Source organism: Pistacia vera, unplaced genomic scaffold (assembly GCF_008641045.1).
Source record: "Pistacia vera cultivar Batoury unplaced genomic scaffold, PisVer_v2 Contig118, whole genome shotgun sequence".
In the NCBI taxonomy this organism is placed as follows: Eukaryota; Viridiplantae; Streptophyta; class Magnoliopsida; order Sapindales; family Anacardiaceae; genus Pistacia; species Pistacia vera.
In genome coordinates, this window is record NW_022195226.1 from 167,632 (window position 1) to 186,736 (window position 19,105).

General features: G+C 36.0%; 3 protein-coding genes and 1 non-coding gene across 5 annotated transcripts; 1 reads left to right on the plus strand and 3 right to left on the minus strand.

Moving 5' to 3' along the window:
* Positions 1-421: 421 nt before the first annotated feature.
* On the minus strand, positions 422-492 carry TRNAG-GCC. The gene has a single exon. It is a non-coding gene; the product is annotated as a tRNA-Gly (tRNA).
* Positions 493-2,138: 1,646 nt separating this feature from the next.
* Positions 2,139-7,401, plus strand: LOC116108729 (probable ethanolamine kinase). The gene is made up of 11 exons (XM_031394962.1): positions 2,139-2,520; positions 2,610-2,701; positions 2,861-2,967; positions 3,325-3,430; positions 3,949-4,071; positions 4,211-4,302; positions 5,209-5,293; positions 6,171-6,276; positions 6,381-6,447; positions 6,941-7,033; positions 7,119-7,401. The coding sequence occupies exons 1-11, from the start codon at positions 2,384-2,386 to the stop codon at positions 7,245-7,247; spliced, it is 1,137 nt and encodes a 378-aa protein (XP_031250822.1). The 5' UTR covers positions 2,139-2,383; the 3' UTR covers positions 7,248-7,401.
* Positions 7,402-7,586: 185 nt separating this feature from the next.
* On the minus strand, positions 7,587-11,133 carry LOC116108723 (F-box/kelch-repeat protein At1g55270-like). Its single transcript, XM_031394948.1, has 2 exons — positions 10,379-11,133; positions 7,587-9,115 (listed from the first exon to the last, which is right to left on the minus strand). The coding sequence occupies exons 1-2, from the start codon at positions 10,403-10,405 to the stop codon at positions 7,856-7,858; spliced, it is 1,287 nt and encodes a 428-aa protein (XP_031250808.1). The 5' UTR covers positions 10,406-11,133; the 3' UTR covers positions 7,587-7,855.
* A 3,353-nt stretch (positions 11,134-14,486) lies between these two features.
* On the minus strand, positions 14,487-18,625 carry LOC116109609 (transmembrane protein 128). 2 transcript variants are annotated; one of them, XM_031395841.1, is made up of 5 exons: positions 17,700-18,621; positions 15,594-15,758; positions 15,442-15,493; positions 14,855-15,360; positions 14,487-14,681 (listed from the first exon to the last, which is right to left on the minus strand). In XM_031395841.1, exons 1-4 carry the CDS (start codon positions 17,954-17,956, stop codon positions 15,271-15,273), a joined length of 564 nt encoding a protein of 187 aa, XP_031251701.1. In that variant the 5' UTR covers positions 17,957-18,621; the 3' UTR covers positions 14,487-14,681; positions 14,855-15,270. The 2 variants fall into 2 exon arrangements, with proteins under 2 accessions (XP_031251701.1, XP_031251708.1); XM_031395848.1 differs by lacking the exon at positions 14,855-15,360 and having other exon boundaries at positions 17,700-18,625.
* Positions 18,626-19,105: the final 480 nt, after the last annotated feature.

Sequence of the window (19,105 nt, forward strand, 5' to 3'; positions counted from 1 at the left end):
TTCTAAGAGACTATCAACACTTATGGCAAGAAGGCAGTAGGATTACATAAAATGAGCGCATAAAGTAGCCAAGTCCCTTGATTAAATGAGTAATACCAAACACCTTTATTCATTCAACCAATAGCTAAATCAAGATGTCCTCACTTTTATTTATTCAGTTTGTGGCTTGGAATCAAGTTTTGGCTGCTGCAAAATTCAGTTTTCTTCCTGGTATCATCCCTACTTACAAACAATTGTCAATATTTTTATCCTGGATTTTGGAAAACCAGAGGAAGTTCTAAACCCAAAACTGAAGTAGTTGGAGAAGATTACACTTCGCTTGCGTTTTGGATTTTCTAGGCTTGTGAGTTGTGATTGTATGATATTGATGTTAGGCCTTCTAAGCGTCCTAAATCCAAAATTCAGTATAAATATAAAAATGTGCACCAGCCGGGAATCGAACCCGGGTCTGTACCGTGGCAGGGTACTATTCTACCACTAGACCACTGGTGCTGTTGATAGTTAATGTTGTTATTATTACATCAGAAAAGGTGTGTGGGATCAGATTTTAGCATACCATTTATGATATCGGGGGAGCCATGCGATGCTATTCATGCATTCCTAAGGCAAACATCAAAACACTAGCAAAAACTAGAATTTGATTTTGTTTAAGCATTATCTGTGGTGTCTTTGGTCGAAAAGATAATGTTATAAACACCTTGTAGTTTTTTCATTTTTCTTTTGACTGTAGTCATTAATAAATGGTTTTCATGCTTTTATGAATATGATGAAATGAAAAGGTTCTTAATCACACCATTGTCACCCAAGACAGTGGGAAATTGAAACTCAGGACCATTAATTATATTGTTAGAACTTAGAAATATGGGAAAAACTATATGGGTGTGTTTGATTTATTATTTTGAATAGGATTTTGGGGATAGTATTGGATAATTGAATATGGGAGTAGTACGAGGTAAAATTTAAAAATTTATAAAAAAAACCCCTTAAGTTTGCTAATTTAACAAATACCCCAACATGTAAAATGATAAAAATACCCCCACCACCTGCAGTGCCAGATTCCGACCACCACTGCCGGAATCTGGTCGAAAATCGCGTTACTACACAGACCGGTCGGATCTGTGTCGTAACGCATCGTTATAGCCTTTTTCGGCAAGATCCACCACGGATCTGACCGGAAAAGGCCAAATCTACGGCGTGCCGTGGCCGTCGACGGCCGAAAAAGGAGAAAACGACGGCCATCTTTGGCCGTCGTTCACGGCCAGATCTGGCCTTTTCTGGCCAGATCTGTGGTGGATCTGGCCTCAAAAGGTCAGATCGGTGAACTTCCGACCATTTATGGTCGGCAGGTAGGCCGTTGTACAGATTCCGGCTACCACCGATGGTGGTTGCCGCAATCTGGCAAGCATGGGTCACGGGGGTGTTTTTGATAATTTTTAAATTTTTTTTTGAGGGTGTATTTGATGAAATTAATAACCTTATGGGGTTTAAATGTAGTTAAAAAAATATGGTAATATTTATGGAATAATGTGTCAAACATTATTTGGAGAATAGGGTTGGGAATAGGGATAAAAATAATAAGTCAAACATGACCTATGATATCCAAAAAATTTATATACTTTTGAACATTACAATCAATACCATTGATCATTGAACTTCTTCTTCCAAACGCAGCACTACTTTAAAAGTAGCCACAGTCAATTATAAATTTATTCGATTGTTATAACTTTAAAAGTAGCCACAGTCAATTATAAGGATTTCGATTGTTATTTATGAATGTTGACTTAATAATTAATAGTATTGTGTTATTTTAGGGCATGATTTCAATATAAAACTTATAATATAAGCTTTAATAGCTCAGTTTATGTGTCAAATGACGCTTGGTTAGTGCTGTTTGAGATGTGAGATTGTGCCACGTGCTTTAAAATATGGGAAATGGGCAATTGAATGAAAATGACAAAACAAAAGATATTTAAGCTGCTATCTTATCTCAATTGCTTTGATGGTGATGTCCAAGGCCTTGCTGTGTTGGAAAAGTGCACGTCTGTTTTTCTTGTTGCGTGAGGCGACACTTTCTAAATTGTTTTCACATTTAAACAAAATTAATTTATATACTGTCTATTTGGACAAAAATGATATGTCCCGTGACAAATAAAATTCCTTTATGTTACAAAACGTGATTTGTTTAACGCAATGTGAGGGGACACATGTCACACATTGGGCTTAACGGAAGTACCTAAAGCCTAAATTCGTCTTTAAAACACTCCCTGATTTCCCAATCTTCATCTTGCTACACCGACTAGTGAGGAGTTCCCGGTTTCGCTGGAAACGCAAATATCTGGCGTTTGAATTTGTAATTGTACCAGAGCATAAACTGAGAGACAAAATGGGAGGAGTGAAGAAGATCTGGAACGAGATGGAGGTTGCAGCCGAAGCTCGTCAGAACGGTATCACTGAATTCCTAACGTCTAATGTCACCGTCGATACCTCGCTTTCTCTCCCTCACATGACCCCTCACGTCATGTTAGTTATTCGCACACTACTGGATCTTGTGTTTTTTAGATCACTTAAGCTTACCGTAATTTGTTCTTCTTTGTTTTGTTTTTTCACAGAGAGTTGTGTAAGGATCTGTTCAAGAAATGGTCAAAATTGGATGATTCTTGGTTCTCTGTAGAAAGAGTATCCGGTGGCATCACTAACTTGCGTGAGTTTTTTCGAGGATTGATTTTAGTGGTTTTTACTTTTTCCTCTCTCTCTCTCTCTTCTTTTATTTTTTATGAATTTTCTGTTTTAACTCATGTATGCAAAAATTATTAGCGCTTGGATTCCTTAAATAAGAATCAAACATCAAATTTTCATGCAGTTCTGAAGGTTTCAGTGAAGGAAGAAAATGGAAATGATGTTTCCGTGACTGTAAGATTATACGGGCCCAACACCGATTATGTTATCAATCGTGAACGGGAATTGCAGGTGCATTTGCTAGTTTATCTTATATGAATATTTGTAATAATGTTGTAAAAAAATAGTTTGATTCTTGTAGCTTCGTTTCTTTTATGTTAAAGACACTGTGATATTGTATATATTTTTGTACTCGTCTGTTGTCAATTTTACATTGAGACTTAAAGAAACTAAAAGGATGTCAATTTCGCAAGGAAAATGAAGCCATACTAGGATAAATGTTTTATTGGTGTGCTTAATGCAAACTTTGTCCAAATTAAATTGTGCTTCTTGTATTTCGTTTTAGCTTATTTAGCCTTTTTATGTAAAATTGGTGACCTTTTTTGTTGCCTGCTTCATTTTCTGATTCTTCACCACTATTGCTTTTAGGCTATCAAGTACCTCTCGGTTGCAGGATTTGGTGCCAAGTTGCTTGGAGTTTTTGGAAATGGCATGGTTCAATCCTTCATCAATGCACGAACATTGATTCCATCAGGTAAGCAGAAGAAGTTCATATGCTGCAGTGATTCCACGAAATCTTGCTCTTGGATGCTCTTTTTCAATAGTTCAATATGTGGATTAAAAAACTTTGGATTGGCTTGTTGTATTTAAGAGTTGGAACCTTTTCGGAGTTCCCCGGACTTGCTTACAGCTTTGTTCTGAAATTGAAGGGGCCATCTTTTAGACCCTCTTGAAATTATACTCCTATGCTGTCAGCCAATTCTGATAAAGATCCTTCATTCTCTTTTGAAAGCTTTGTTCTTATCTTAATTATATAGTATTATTAACTTCTCATTGAAATTGCTTCTTAACCTTTTTTTTTTTTTTTTTTTTTGGGTTTGGGGAAAGCATTACTAACATCATTATCTATTTATTTCATTTCCATTACCTTCAAACTTTGCGCTTAAAAACAGAGGTCATTCTCATGAATTCAAGCATTTGCATTTTCAAGGTGTCAGGGACCTGTCACCTCTCTCCTGATATGGTTTTAACCTATTTTTAATTCCTTGGCAGACATGAGAAATCCAAAGCTGGCTGCTGAAATTGCAAAACAACTGCACAGATTCCACCAAGTGGAAATTCCAGGTTCTAAAGAACCTCAGTTATGGAATGAGATCTCCAAGTTTTTTGAGAAAGGTTTTCTTCTCTTTTATGAATTGCTAGCCGTCATAAATATTTTAATCTGGATTTCAAGTTTCAATGTTTATTAGTTTTTCTAAATTAAATGCTGATTGCATGATATTGGTATCATTTTTGAGTTGCCTCCTTTTTGCAGCATCGGCTCTTGAATTTGATGATATTGAGAAACAGAGGATGTATGAGACCATTTCATTTGAGGAAGTTCAAAAAGAAGTTGTTGAACTCAAGGTAGTCCTCTATATATTGTGAGCTTATTTCTAATTCTGCTTTATTGTTGGCTGAAGTGAGGATGAACAGAAGCTAGCATCTCTGTCTGCCTCTAACCTGGCTTCTTCATAAAATTGTGTGTTATCAACATGTTTAGTGGACCTTACAGGTCAAAGTTGAAGATTTTAACCCCGAGTGGTTCCAAATTTCATTAACCTTAATGTCACTCAGCCTATGGTGTACTTTTATGGGGACTAAGCTTGAAAATGCATGATTTTCCACCATAATTTTGCGTAGTGATGCTGTATGACAACTTACCGAGTCCTTGCAGTGGTAAGATAAATGCAAATCGGAACCACCCACTTGTGGCCGGATGGATAGAGGGGTGCATGGTTGAAAGCACCCCCCCCCCCACCCCGGCCGTTCTTGAGTTCGAGTGGGTCCAAGGGGTGGCCAATTACCATACCTTAAAAAAAAAATGCAAATCATCTAACAACATAAAATAGAAAAAAACATTAATAAAATCAGACTTTACTTGATCATACATCATTTTTTAATCCTGACTTTGGATGATGTGGTCTGTTTCAAGGTTCTAACTTGCATCACCTCCAAATAAGGATTTACTTTATTTTAAAGGCTGAGGGAGTATTAGGATGCACAATGCAGAAGACACTATATGCCCAGAATCATTGTTGAATCTCTTTATCATTACCAATCTTTTTTCTATCCTATTATTGTTCCATGGTTGCATGCAACCGTGGAAAATAATTTGGAAGATTGGTTTGTGTTAAGGGATGACCATTTTACAATTGGTACCCAAATGCTCTTGTTGGTTTACACTCCCCTTCTACTCATTTTGTGCCTTTTTATTGATAAATTAAGACCTTTATCCTATTTATGAGGTATTATTTCCTGATAATTGAACAGGAATTGACAGGACTTCTAAATTCTGCAGTGGTGTTTGCTCATAATGACTTGCTTTCTGGGAATATAATGGTTAATGATGAAAAAGGTGAGACAAACACTTTTAGTTACTTCATTCCTTTATGGCAGAATAGATGTTCTATTGTTCGTTAGATATGTTTATTTTTGGTCGACATCTCTTATTATTTATACTTCTCATGTTTCAGTGACAGTTCTAATTACTCTTCATTCCCTCTTACATGCAGCCACACAGATACACATATGCACACACCCCCCTGAACCTCTTGAGTTTTGAAGTTGATAATGCATTTTATTGTTGCTTTATTAAGTTCAAAAGTTCTTAGTTTTGCCAGATTTGTATCAGTTATTAACAACCCCAAAATGTGTGTTATATATACCTTGAAAGTCTTTTGTAGTGTACATATAGTGGGTTGCTATCCTACTGGATGGCTTCATAAGTGGTATGTTATCTAGTACAATTAGGGTAAATTTACATTGACCTTTCTTGAGCTGCTGCATGGTTTGAACATTAAGCGTAGGCAAGATATATATTTACCTTAGAAGTGAGACTTAAGCCAAGTATTGGGGTGTAAGTCTATGGAACTTTAAATTGATAACATATGGAACCATGGAACTTATAGTCAAGAGATATTTTCTAAAAAGTGTCGGACGTAGGCTGCATCATGACACAGGATTTTACCAATTTGATAAAACATTATATAAGTTTTATTTTGATTATAATTGGTGAATTTTTATATTAACTTTTACATTTATCATGGTAATGATTTATGAGATGTTCAAGTCAGTGGCCTCCAAAGTCCAAACAAGATAAAATATGTGGGTGTCTGCCTGAAAATGGTCTGACATGCATAAAATGATGAAAGCTGATGCTAAATATTTAATTTTTCTGGAATTGTTTCTATTCTTCTCTTACTGACTTTGTTCTTTCTTTGATGAATTTCCAGAGGAACTCTACTTGATTGATTTTGAGTATGGGTCATACAATTACAGAGGCTATGACATTGGAAATCACTTCAGTGAATACGCAGGCTATGATTGTGACTATAGCTTGTATATTCCTTTTCTTATTTTCTACTTGTTTGTATCTACCTTTCAATTTTGGCGATAGCATAGAATGATATCTTATTAATGATTTGAATGTGGCATTCATGTAGATACCCAAATACAGATGAGCAATATCATTTCTTCAGGCATTATTTACGACCGGACAAACCTGATGAGGTATTTGAGACAGTGAACTTATTTTTTCGGCTGCATTAAAGATTATAAATATCTTTAAAATGTTTTCAGGTTTGAGGTACTGGCCCAAAATGAAGGATATTTATTTTTGCTTGAATTATGCATGCATGAAATTCATGAGCTCGATAAAGAAAAAAAATGTTAATTTTTTGTGAGCCAAAAAACATTGGAGCCATGGTTTAATATAATAAAAAGGCACCTGAGTATCTGTTTGCGTGTGTGCGCTGTTCATGAAATGCTCAGTTTTGAATGTATGAAATAGAAATTTAAAATCAGATTGTCATCTGCAAAGGTGGATGCTTGTCAAAATTTTGTCCGTATAAATCCAAAGTGGGATCTGTAGGCATAGACACAGCTTTTCGTGGTTGCAACATACTTCACAAAGACTGTTGTCATCTGATCAAACATGTTTATTATTATTAATTTTTTTCAAGCCGGTAAAATTCTGGGTTTGTTCTTTTTTTGTTAATAATAGGTATCCGACGAAGATCTTGAAGCTCTGTATGTTGAGGCAAATACATTCATGTTGGCTTCACATATATTTTGGGCTTTATGGGCGCTAATCCAGGTATTTTACTGCCCTAGCTTTGTTTGTCAATCTCTAAACACCCATCATTATGAGCGCTAATCCAGGTATTTTTTTATGGTTATAGGCAAAGATGTCTCCGATAGATTTTGATTATCTTGGCTATTTCTTCCTGCGCTACAATGAATATAAAAGGCAGAAAGAGAGATGCTTCTTGCTTGCACAATCATACCTCTCAAAATCGAATAGTCGCTGAATTACCCATCATTAGGTTCTGTATGTTATCAGAGCTGTGATATTCTAGGGAGATATTCCTTGTAAAACAATCTTTTGTAGCTGTTTAAAGAAAAAGAAAGTTGAAAACAAATATGAACAAATAAATTTCTAGTGGCTCTCTGATTCGTTCTTCTTGTAATTCATAAACTTGATTTAGTTAATTTGTTTGTATTCATTTCCATATGCACTGAGATGGATCCAGTTGAAGATATGCTCATAACCGAATTGGTTTACATTCTCTATGGGCAGTGCAAGTTTCCGCACATGAAAAATTAATTGACAACAGCTGCAGCACTACAACAAGAACAAAACGTAATCATTTAAACAAAAGGCTCGTTAATTAACATGTAAAAGTTGTATATGATATAAATATTTGTAAAACTACAACTAGCAAACATATACTCTCATCCATCCAGCAGCTCTCATTGTATGTATAAATCTTTAAATTCCAATAGGAATCCCAAAGGGTGTACAAGGCATCATTTCATGGCCTGCAATATTTTGGTCTCTCCGCTCATCAAATTTAAGAGACATTAACAGCATAAAAACCAGAGAGCTCAACTCTCGAGGCAATACAATTTACAGTCATTATGCTATAAGAACCTGGCAATGAACAATGTGACTTTTCAGGCGGTTCCTCCCAGCAATGCTTGACCATAGGTTTGTAACTAATGTCTTAAATTGACCTTTCCCTGATATGGTCTCCCAAAGATGTTCAGCAGAAGCTCCTCTCACACCATCGGATTTTGAAACATCAACCAGAGATATACTCATATTATTGCGGATTATGCAAAGTTTTCCATTAAGTGGAACAAGAGCTGCCGCCTCCAAAGCTCGAGAGTTCCCCAAATGCATCTTACTGTCGATATACTTGCTCCAAGAATCAGTCACTTCATCATAAACCCTGAGTTTGCAGCCGTCCTTGCAGTCCAAAGCATAGAGATGTCCATTTAGGGAAGCACTTGGGTTTCTCCATCCAGTAACCATTCCATCATATACAGGGTACCAACTGTCAGTTTCTGGTTGGTAGACCTCACTAAGAACCTGACGGTGAGATCCAAGCCCCTTTAAGAACCACTTCCCCTCATAAACAACCCCAATGAAGGGCACCATTGCTGTGCTCATATCTGAAATGAAAGACCATCTATTCTTGTTTGGATCATAAACTTCTGCTGATCTCAAGGACCGATGTGCTCCCCCATTCTCCCCACCAGCAACATACAAGCAATTATTTATGACACAAGAACCAAAAAAATGTCGCCTGCGAAGCATATCAGGGGCACGGTGCCATTTATTAGTCCTGGCACTATAAAAAATGACTCGTCTCATTGATCCTTTTAGCGGGTCTTTACCACCAAACAAGTAAAGGTGACAGCCACTAAGAACAGCACAACCAAACCCTAGGGCTTCAGAATATTCCTTAGGGACAGGAGGCAGAGGCTGCCAAAGCTGGTATATGGGGTCAAAAGCATGCCATGAGATTTTCCCATCTCGATCTCTCTTAATGACATATATCCATTCCTCTGCAATCCCAAGGCTTTTCCGAAGCGAGTAAAAGAAGTTACCTGACAAAAGACGGCACCATCTTTTGCAGACTAAACGGAGCTTACGGTGCTCGACCCTTGGGACTCGTATCAGACAAGCAATAGCAAGATCATCAGGAAGCCCTGGAAGCAAAGGAGATTGGTTTCTGCTTCGGCTGCCACTAGGTGGCTTGTTCCTAGTTGGATGAATAGATGGTTTAATGTCAGGTTGAAGACACAGCCTTGTCCCAGGAACATATTTTTTTGCTCCAGCAACAGTTTTGAGGCCTGCATCTACTCTACACAAACACGCAGTTGTATCAACCTGCAAAAACACATGTATGAGAATTACTGACCTGGCTACTTTATAACATAAAAAGCGTCTATGCTAGAGCCAGTATTAGGTGCAACTATGCACCTATAAATGCATAAGTTCTTTCATTCACTCTCCAACGACAGAAAAAAGAAAATCCACCAACTAGTAAGTAATCTGGAGCACTTGCAGCATCTGAAGTATAAAACTAAAAACCATAATGACTCTAATCAGAGACCAGAATCTTAACACAAACAAAATTTGCTGATATTTCAATTTCTATCTTCAAAATAGATTTGAAGTACAACTGAATAGATTCATCTTTGTGAAGAAATCAAACTATTTATAAATTATGGACACAACTAGACTAATCTCATGAACAAGAGAAAATATACAACAGGTATAAGCCTAGCAACAAAAACAAGCACAAAAGAAAAAAGGGGCATACGAATTCAGAGCTCACATAGTGATGCCTCTATCAATTCAATGGCCAGAGAGAATATCACAAAAGCCTGAGACTCAAGGAACTTAAGCATCAGAGGAAAAATACAAGATTGGAAGGTACAACTAGTCAAATACCATCTCTACTTAGAAAGTATATATCATTAACACAATCCTGAAATCAATGTTGCATCATATACAAGAAAGTGAGAACATCAAAAAGATTTACCAGTAACTAAAAAGCTTGCTACGGTATACTTGTCTATATTACAATAATGGAGCTCAAAAGAAATCCTTTGAATCGCTCAACTCCTGCTATAACAATATCAAATGCCTACCAATGCTCAAATTCAGGACAACAAAACTTTATCCAAAACTATATACCTCAGGAGAAGGTATTAATAGTGTTTGGAGCACTTAAGAAGTTGCAGCCATTTGATTTCGTTTCAATTCGCAGCTGGAATCAATCAGATATCCGAATTTTACAGGATGAGCAACCTAGAATCGATAAAGAGAGTTGATACAGCTTATCTTTTATCAACCGTAGATTAATTATTTCAAAAATTCATGATAATGATCTTCAGACAGGAGAAAACTTTCTCCAACTTGTTAAAATAAAATCGAGGCTAAAGTGGATTTGGTGGGTTGATGGTTACACGTCTTCAGAAGTTAGAAAACATAGATGGGTACACAATCAAACAACATGAACCACCAAAACCCTAAAACTATGTGCAAGGATCAAGCAGCACCGAAATTTAAAAACCACAAAAATGAAAGTCACCGATTAAGCATTACATTGCTATATGTCAGCCGAAAGGTAGACAAAGAATTTACCAGAGGAGGTTGAATCATTCTGTCCATTTTCGTCCTTCAAGAACTTGCCGAAACCAGATTTAACACCACCAAAATCAAGTTCTTATCTTTCACTCATCATTCGTACACAAAACATACGGAAAAAACAAATGCATAAGTCCACGTTGAAAATTCGCCGATTTTCCCAATTCCCAGATCAAAAAGCCCGTAGTTAAGCAAAAATCGGTTCAAGAAGACAAAAAAGTCAGAGATATATCCCAGAGTCAAAACCCATGAACTACAGTCAACCACAGTTGATCACAACACAAACCCAACATCATTACTGCATTATATGCAAAACCCATCACCAAAATCAACAACCCAAACGGAGACGCCTCACAAGATAAACTACCATACCATAGTTTCTAAAGAGAGAAAACAGAAACTGCAGAAGCTTATCTTGTCATAAAACTATAGGAAGAAAAACGAGATAAATGGGAGACAGCAAGAAAATGGGGGCAAGGCAAAGAGAGAGCACTGAAAGAGGAGATAGAGACCATTAAACTTGAGTGGAGTTGAGGGCCCATGAGTTCAATGGCACAACGAACCAAGCAGAAGAGCGTGTAATTCAAGAAGAGAGAGAGAGAGAGAGAGGGGAAAAGCAAAACCTAAACCATTATAAAGGAAGAATAGAAGGATGAGTTGTGAATTATGAGACTTTGGTGGTTGTTTTTATTAGTAGAAATGAAGAACAATATGAGAAGAAGATTGCAAGATAGCTGTTGTTTGAGACTTGGGCAAACCAAACCAGCACTAGAAAAATAAGTATCAATATCTATTTATTTAAAATAAGATATAAAAAATAAAACAATAAATAATTGGCCCCACAACTCAGAACTCCACTAAAATGTTTTTAATTTATACCCAAAAAAAAAAAAAAAGAGTTTCTAGTAAGTGTGACCCACCGCATTTGATACATGTTGTCTATAAAGGGTAAATTGGTAACTGTAAAATGGTTTATGCTGATGAAGTGATGATCAGAATGGGCCATGGGAAGTAGATTTTACGTAAAAATTTATGTGATTGGAGTATGATAACCTCTTTTCTTTTCACTCCTAATTATTGGTTACAAGTTCATTGAATTGAATCACTGGTTGTAGTTTACAACATTAATGCGGTTGATTACTGAATCCAATCTACATTGGATTAAACAAGATTACATGACATTAAATATCATCATCATTTTTTTTCACCCTATATGAACTTTTAAAATACCATTTTACTATTAAATTTATATTCTGATGGTGAACAAAGATAAATTTGTCAAAACTGTTGAGACTTTTGAAGAGGGCGGCCAGTGAATCTTTTGATGGTGGAAGATTGAATTTTGATGGTTGAGATTGATCAAATTTGACTTTGGGGATAGCCATATGAATTTTAATCTCAATTGCTGACGATGATGGAGTCGATGAGAGTAGAGTTTGAGGAGTTTTGGTGAATGATGATCAAGAAAGAAAATGGTGATGTGTGGGGTGTAACTATACAAATTAAACATAAATAATTAAGTATATAAGATGATATTTTAAAAGTTTGTTGTGGAAAAGTGTTAACCATTATTTGGGTGGAAAAATATCGTTTACTCTTTATTAATACCCCAAATCCCATGTATAATTAGACCAAATTGGGGACATGGGATTCTCATTGATCCCATAACTCTTTATGTAAAGAATATTCGATAAAGTTAGGGTATATAGACAGAATGAGATCATATTAATTAGCAATAATAAATTATTTATACGTTAAATAAATTGAAGTGAGCATCTCAGCATCATAAAACTGACCAAATACTACATTTAATCTACCCTTTGAATGAGGGGGGGGGAAGTTGAGAAATTATTATCTGTCTATAGAAAACAAAGAGATGAGCCTGGATATGGTGACTGAATGAAGCCATTACCATTAACATTATAGCCTTCAAGTTTATAACTATAACTATGCGTGTGGATATGAGAATTGAAGTCTAAGCAATAAATACTGAACTAGATGCCAGGCCATCATTATAAGAAGTTATAGTTATTGAAGGAATTGAAACATTTTTCAAAGTGTTAAGCTATCGTAGTGTCTAGAATACGCTACTCTCCGTTTAAGTGTGGGGAAGAAGAGTGTGATTCGGAATAGACAATTCAGTGGAATTTAAGAGGTTTGGGCGATCAACAAGTAATTTTTTTTTTTCTATGAGAATAGTTATGTTGTGGTGGTTTAGGCACCAATAATTGATACGTGCGCAACGTTGATTGGATCAAAGAACACACGTAAATATAGATTATGAATATGAAATAAATGCAATGAGAGGTTTTTAAAGTGGTTCGGATGCTAGGTGTAAATCCTATATCCACTGATGTATTAAATAGTGGGTCAGGTCGCTAAAGCGGACTGACTTACAAATGATTGAAAAGTAAATACCAAGCCTCTTTTAAGAGGGAGAGAAAGAGTTAAATGTAAAAATGATCGAAATCCCCTTAATGAAGGGGTCTTCCTCTTCTTATACCAAGCTGAATGCGTGTAATCATCATTAAATCCTTGGGTTGGTGTGAATGTCAGGACATAATCAGGCTTTACGTCCCATTACCCATTTCTCAAGCCGATTTTACGCGATTTGGAGCAGGTAAGCGGACACGTGGGAGCTCTAGGGCGCTTGGCAGGCCTGACGTGCGCTTACCGTTCTGACGGGAGCAGGCCACGTTTCGTCATGTGACTCCACGTCAGCCCTTGATTTTCCAGGCATAACAGTTTATGATCATGTTGGAGACTGGTGAGACTTTGGTGAACACTTACATTCTGCAGGGTTCTACTTCTACCAGAGAAAAAATGGTGATTGGAAGTTTTGAGATTGATATTGATTGATGGTAAAGTGGTGCAAGTAAGTTTGTCGATTTCAAATGAAGTTAGTGAGCACGAAGGGAAAGACCATGTGTGTACCATTGAAATAATAGAATAGAATAGGGTATTACTTTGGATTTTATCGTTTTCTTTTAAAAGTCTTCAACCTTTTGCTTTTATAAACTCTTTGGTTAGACAAATGAGAGGTTTGGGACACCTGAGATGAACAAGGTGGTTCATATTCAAAGACATAGTTGCATTCCATTAGTGATATATATTATTCTCTTTTTAGCTCCATACTGTTTGTAAAAGACAAGTATAACTTTATTTCGGCGCCTCACTATCTTAAATGCCTAATTTTATAAGAATTTCAGTGTGTTATGATGAGTTTGATGTAAACTCACACAACTATTCACAGCACTATGGTTGGAATTGGAATTATGAAAGCTTCACCTTTTCCTTTTTAGAGAGGAGACGTTGAAACATGTCTTTCTCAACTTGGGGGACACGACATGGTTGAGGTCTTTGTGGGGTTTAAGTAAAAGTCTTTCAGGTGGGGTTCACTTTCTTATTTTTTTCACCTTTTCTCATGCATGCATAAGCAATAAGCATAACATTCTTATTAATCCAATTAAAAAAAAAAAAAAAAGTAGTGGATACAAATCGGGATTAACCATAATAATCTACATCTCTGTTCATGGAAAACGACTAGTTTCAGTTCAACAACTAGCCAGAACCAGAATTGACTGTTGGGATTATTTATTAAACCAGAGATTTGTATGTTTCTAGAATGGGGTGAAGTTTAATTAAGGGTGAATGTTGAGGTTAAAGATCACAGATGTCGGCCAAACCTATGACTCGTTCAATTTAGTTGGCAGAAGGAAAAGAGTTGTTAAACATAATCTTAAATGCATTGACTAAATACACCAACAACTAAATCCAATTTTTATAGAATACTTGTTGATATGTTTGTGTCTTTAGTGCTCCTCCAATATACAGATGTTGTTTATATGTTTGTCTTTGGTGCTCGTCTACACAGGGAAAGGATCACAAAACAGTCAAGAAAAGGGAAGCATTAGGTAGAGACAGTAGTGATGTGTATTGGAGTTTAAAAACTTACCTTCAGATTTATAAGGTGGGTGAGATGAAAATTGGAATAATCATAATGGTAATGGATGCCTTTGGCATTGCTGATAAGTTGACCACCACCCACGAGCTGTTTCCGCGTGTTGAACATCTATCTATTTTATTCTTCCCAACATCATAAAGGTGATAAAGGGTACTGTCAATGCTTTACAAAAGCAAACTCACTTGATTATTGCTCACATTATTTGACCAGTTCACAGACACACACTGGAATTGTACCCAGTCAATCTGGGCTCTGTTTATTTCGTTGATAAATCAATTATCATTGGAAACTCTTCAGTATTTCTCAGAAGTTTTAAATTATCACTAACTGTCTTCCCTGTCCATAACGATCAATTTGAACTTATCAGATTCAGACTGTGACGTTAATATATTGAATTCATTCTAAAATTCTCTTGAAAAAACAAAAGGCAGAATGCAACTACAGATGATTAAAGGAGGTTTAGTGAGAGGGTGCTAACATCAAATTAAGAACTATAAATGAAATCACACCTTCCTCTTCCAAAGATGAACTATTTCCAGTGTGCCAGAGAAAACATTGTATGACTAAGTGTAGAACAAATACCAAAGAATGTCATCTAAAAATCTCAAGATTTCTATGACCAAATGAATCCTGCTAGAACTCCTACAAAATGAGGAAAAAAAAAAAATAACCTATTGTGGTAAAATTCTGAGGTCACACCTACTCAAAGTGTGTATCATCAAGGTAACATGTATAAAAACTGATTGTTTAAATGACAATCAGCTTTGTCGTCATCAGCACTGATAGGATATAGCAATAACTGGTCTGTGGGCATAACAAAGGGGAATGACATTGATACGCAAGAAACCGGTGCCATCACCATCCACGTTTATGATAACATCTCTTCATCTAAGTCGGTATCATTTCTTACATCGTCTCAGAAACTCTAATCTATGCGGAACATATCATTTTGTGGTCTGAATGTTCCAATCATGGAATGGGGGAATATAACCATGCAAGCCATAAACAAAGTGAACTGCAGTAAAATAAACATAAATTAGCAAGGCTCCACAACCACCTAAAACAGTTTACCGAACTGGTAAGTGGGAATACATACCAAGAGAGGGAGGGTCAAGAAACTCCAAATTGGCCACAAAGCAAAAGAGAGCCTGATTTGAGAAGTAAGTCAGCAAAGTAGATACAGCAGTCTTATAACAACAGCACATGATCAACTTTAAAAGAAAAATAAAAAAATTTGGGTCCTCTTACAGGCAAAAGGAGACAAGGCCAAGCAGCGTAACAAATGGCAAAGCAGACATACTGAATAATTCCCATTTTTCATCAAATCTCCTGACGCTCCATATTAACATACTTGAATAAAAGAAGAAGGTAACATTCAATCCAAAACACAACAGTCCAAGGTATAAAGGCAATCTGCAACAAAATCAAAAGACACTCATCAACAAACAGACAATTTCTCAATCCTGAGCAGAAACTACTATACCAGAAGAAAAAAGGGTTCTCGCAATGTCCATTGGAGATTGAGAAATCATCCAAACAAATTTATTGCCATCATAGCCATTCTCGGGATATAAAAGTAGCCACTCGACCGTGAAGTTAGTAACAAAGAAGAAAATTACATCATACAAAATTCAGAATATTACGTGGATTTTTTAAAAATGGGATCCTCCGCTTTATACCACCAAAAAGTTAATTGAAAAAAAGTTAACCTCATGCAAATCATTCATACACAATTTACCAAGGAATTGATTGAAAGTTGGATCCAACACTTTTTGATTAAAAAGATATTCCTAGCTATATGAAAGTTGAAACAACTATCTAACATTTGAATGATTTTATGATAGTTCTGAGAAACTTTTAGAAGACTGAGGTGTGCGACTTAACCTTCATGAAACCTCCAAATTTATGATTACTAACTTACTGAAAACTGAAATATTATTCTGATACCTACAGAGCAAGATGCCACTTAATTATTGCGATACTATGGTAAAACAATTCATAGTGATCAAGCCACACAGGAGTGGCATAAATGAATTGCATTAACCAGATAACATTTGAGCTGAAATTCCCCAAGAAGTACCATTAGTTTTCCTACTACAAGAATTGCATACTTCAGATGCCATAGTTGTATATGGAAAAAATTCCTGTTAGAAGTTAAGACTTTAGGTGGGAACCAAACTGATCCTGAGATTCTTCCTAAGAATTCAATTCAGATGCCCTTAAAGACCTAATCTTGATTTGATTATTGACTGATCTCTGCAAGAATATTACTTCAAGTTAATTCTATTTTTTAAAATCATGTGACTGAGGTTATCATAAGAATCTTCACCAAGTTATAGAACATCAAGCTTCACCACTAAAAATGTGGATCAATGCAGCAAGACTGTAATGTGCAGCACATGGGGAAAACAAGTAGTAATCCATGCGCTTCCGGTGTTAAATATCAGATTATTTTGAAGATCAAATCATCCAAGTTCAAGATAACTTTTAAATTTACGCTTTTTAGGGCAAGGGTGTAGGCAACCCTAAAGATTTTCCTAGAACGAGGCTAGCCTCTTTCCCTTGTTAAGCAGGGAGCTTCACTTAACCTGTAACACTTGTTCCAACTACCTGGGGCTATCTCTACCAACAGAATATTCTGGCTTTTTTCTTGTGCATTTAACCAAATAAGCTAGATTGGAAGGCTTTCTTCTTGTGCATTTAACTGAATAAGCTAGATTGAAGTCGCTTCTTCTAACTGGTGCATTTAAGTTATTGTGCCAATTTGGATATTAACAAAGAAGATCACCTCTTACCATCTTCCTATAGCCATAATACAGAAAATAACTGTTCACATAAGATATATATCAATTTATGTAACTCTGCTATTGTAAATAGAAGAATCTATGATAACAAAAAATTTCTTCAATAGAAGTTATTTGTACTATATGTTTATCTCAATACCTTCTCAACCTATTACCATATTCTGTAACTTGTTATTACACCTCCTTTTTTATTACTTTATTACATATGAGCAAGTTACGTCACATAAAATTCCAAAACTAAATTAACAGTGAAGGAACATTGGCCACTCATATTAATCAGCATTGTCATCCCATTGTCCTGAAATGTAGAAAGAATCTTATACCTAAACTTAAACTTTAATGCACATGCATACTACAAAAATATTCCAAAAAACTCCAACCAACAGTCTTTGAGATGTCTTGTTCTACTCTCCCAAAAATCGCATGTAATTCCAAACATTTACACCGTCGGAATTATAACTTTCAAATAAAACCAAAACATAATTTAAACAATGAAAAAGGCGATGAACAATTGAAATAAAAACAAAACAAGTAAAAACATGAAACTAACCTTCTAATTCTGTCATCGTGCCATAGAAGATAGATAAAATTGGAATGGCGATCACCATAGTAAATAATGAAAAGAGCTGAAGCAATCCAAAGCGCGTTCTCCAAAATCTCAAGCCAAGTCCTCGGTCGACTAGTTGGAGGTGAGAAAGGTTGGGGCCTAGAGCACGCATCATCTTCAAGGTCATCACCACTCGACGCATAACCCTGACTATGCCTTTGCCTCATATATCCACCGCCAACTGGTGTCCCACCAGACATTATTCCCCCACAAAAACTATAAACTCACTTAATTCTTTGCAAAATTTGAGTTAATATCCAATGCAAGTAACGTCTTTGTCAGTAAAATTCTAAAAGCTCAATGCTGGAATCATTTTTTTTTTTTTACAAAAAAATCAATCTGTTGAGGTATCTTGCTCGTGTTTAAAACCCATAAAAGAAACTAAAAAAATCCTCACAGAAACCCAACTCAAGAGTGAGACCATTAACATAAAAAGAAAATAAAACAAGAAAGAAAAAGGAAAAAAAAAAAACTGAGTATGGAGCCCCAATACTAGAATTTAGACAAACCCATAAGGAGCCCCGTAATATATCCAAACTCCAAATTTCAAATTGAAATTCTCTTCGATACCCACGGAGAACTTGCTTCGGTTTCACCGGTTCCAGACCAGCAACTAATTAATACAGAGGGGAAAAAAAAAAAAAAAAAAGAAAAGAAAAGGGCCACTAAGTCATTTGCAGTAATACATAGTGAGAGAGTGTTTTGTGGTTTTTGTTGATGACGAGAGAAGAGGGGGATCTGTATAGTATAATAATGCCAGAATATTGAAGAATAAAATAGATTTGATAGGGGGGCACGGCAAAGGCATCAATGGTGTGAGAGGTGATTCCTTTCGTGTGCCTTTTAAGAATGAAAATATTTTATTTTCTTTCGATAACTTATGAAGGTTTAAATGTTGACTTAGGGGGATAATTATCGGAATTAAGTCAAATGATGATTGATGATGGGAGTATCAGACGGCTTAAGGCATGTGATTGTGAACGTGCGGAAGCTGGGCGCGTGTCTAACGTTGATTCTTAAGAATCTGAAATGTCAAGGTAGGATTGGTTTTGAGTAATGGTAGGGGTAGGATGGATTCAGGATGGATTCTTCTGCCTGCTTAATGCGTTGCTGCCTAACCAGGTAAAGGTAAACATTCGGTGGATTAGATTAGACTTGAGTTTGATTTCTTATCTCTCCTTTAACCTAATCCCCTTTTTCTCAAAATTTATTATTCTTCTTCTTCAGTTTTGCATCATCCATGTATCCAAGTAATGGATGTAGTTAGGAGACATGCAGGGTCTCAAGTTAATATAAAATGAATGACCATGATGATTTCTTTGTGAATAAGGTTTATTCGTTTATTTGGT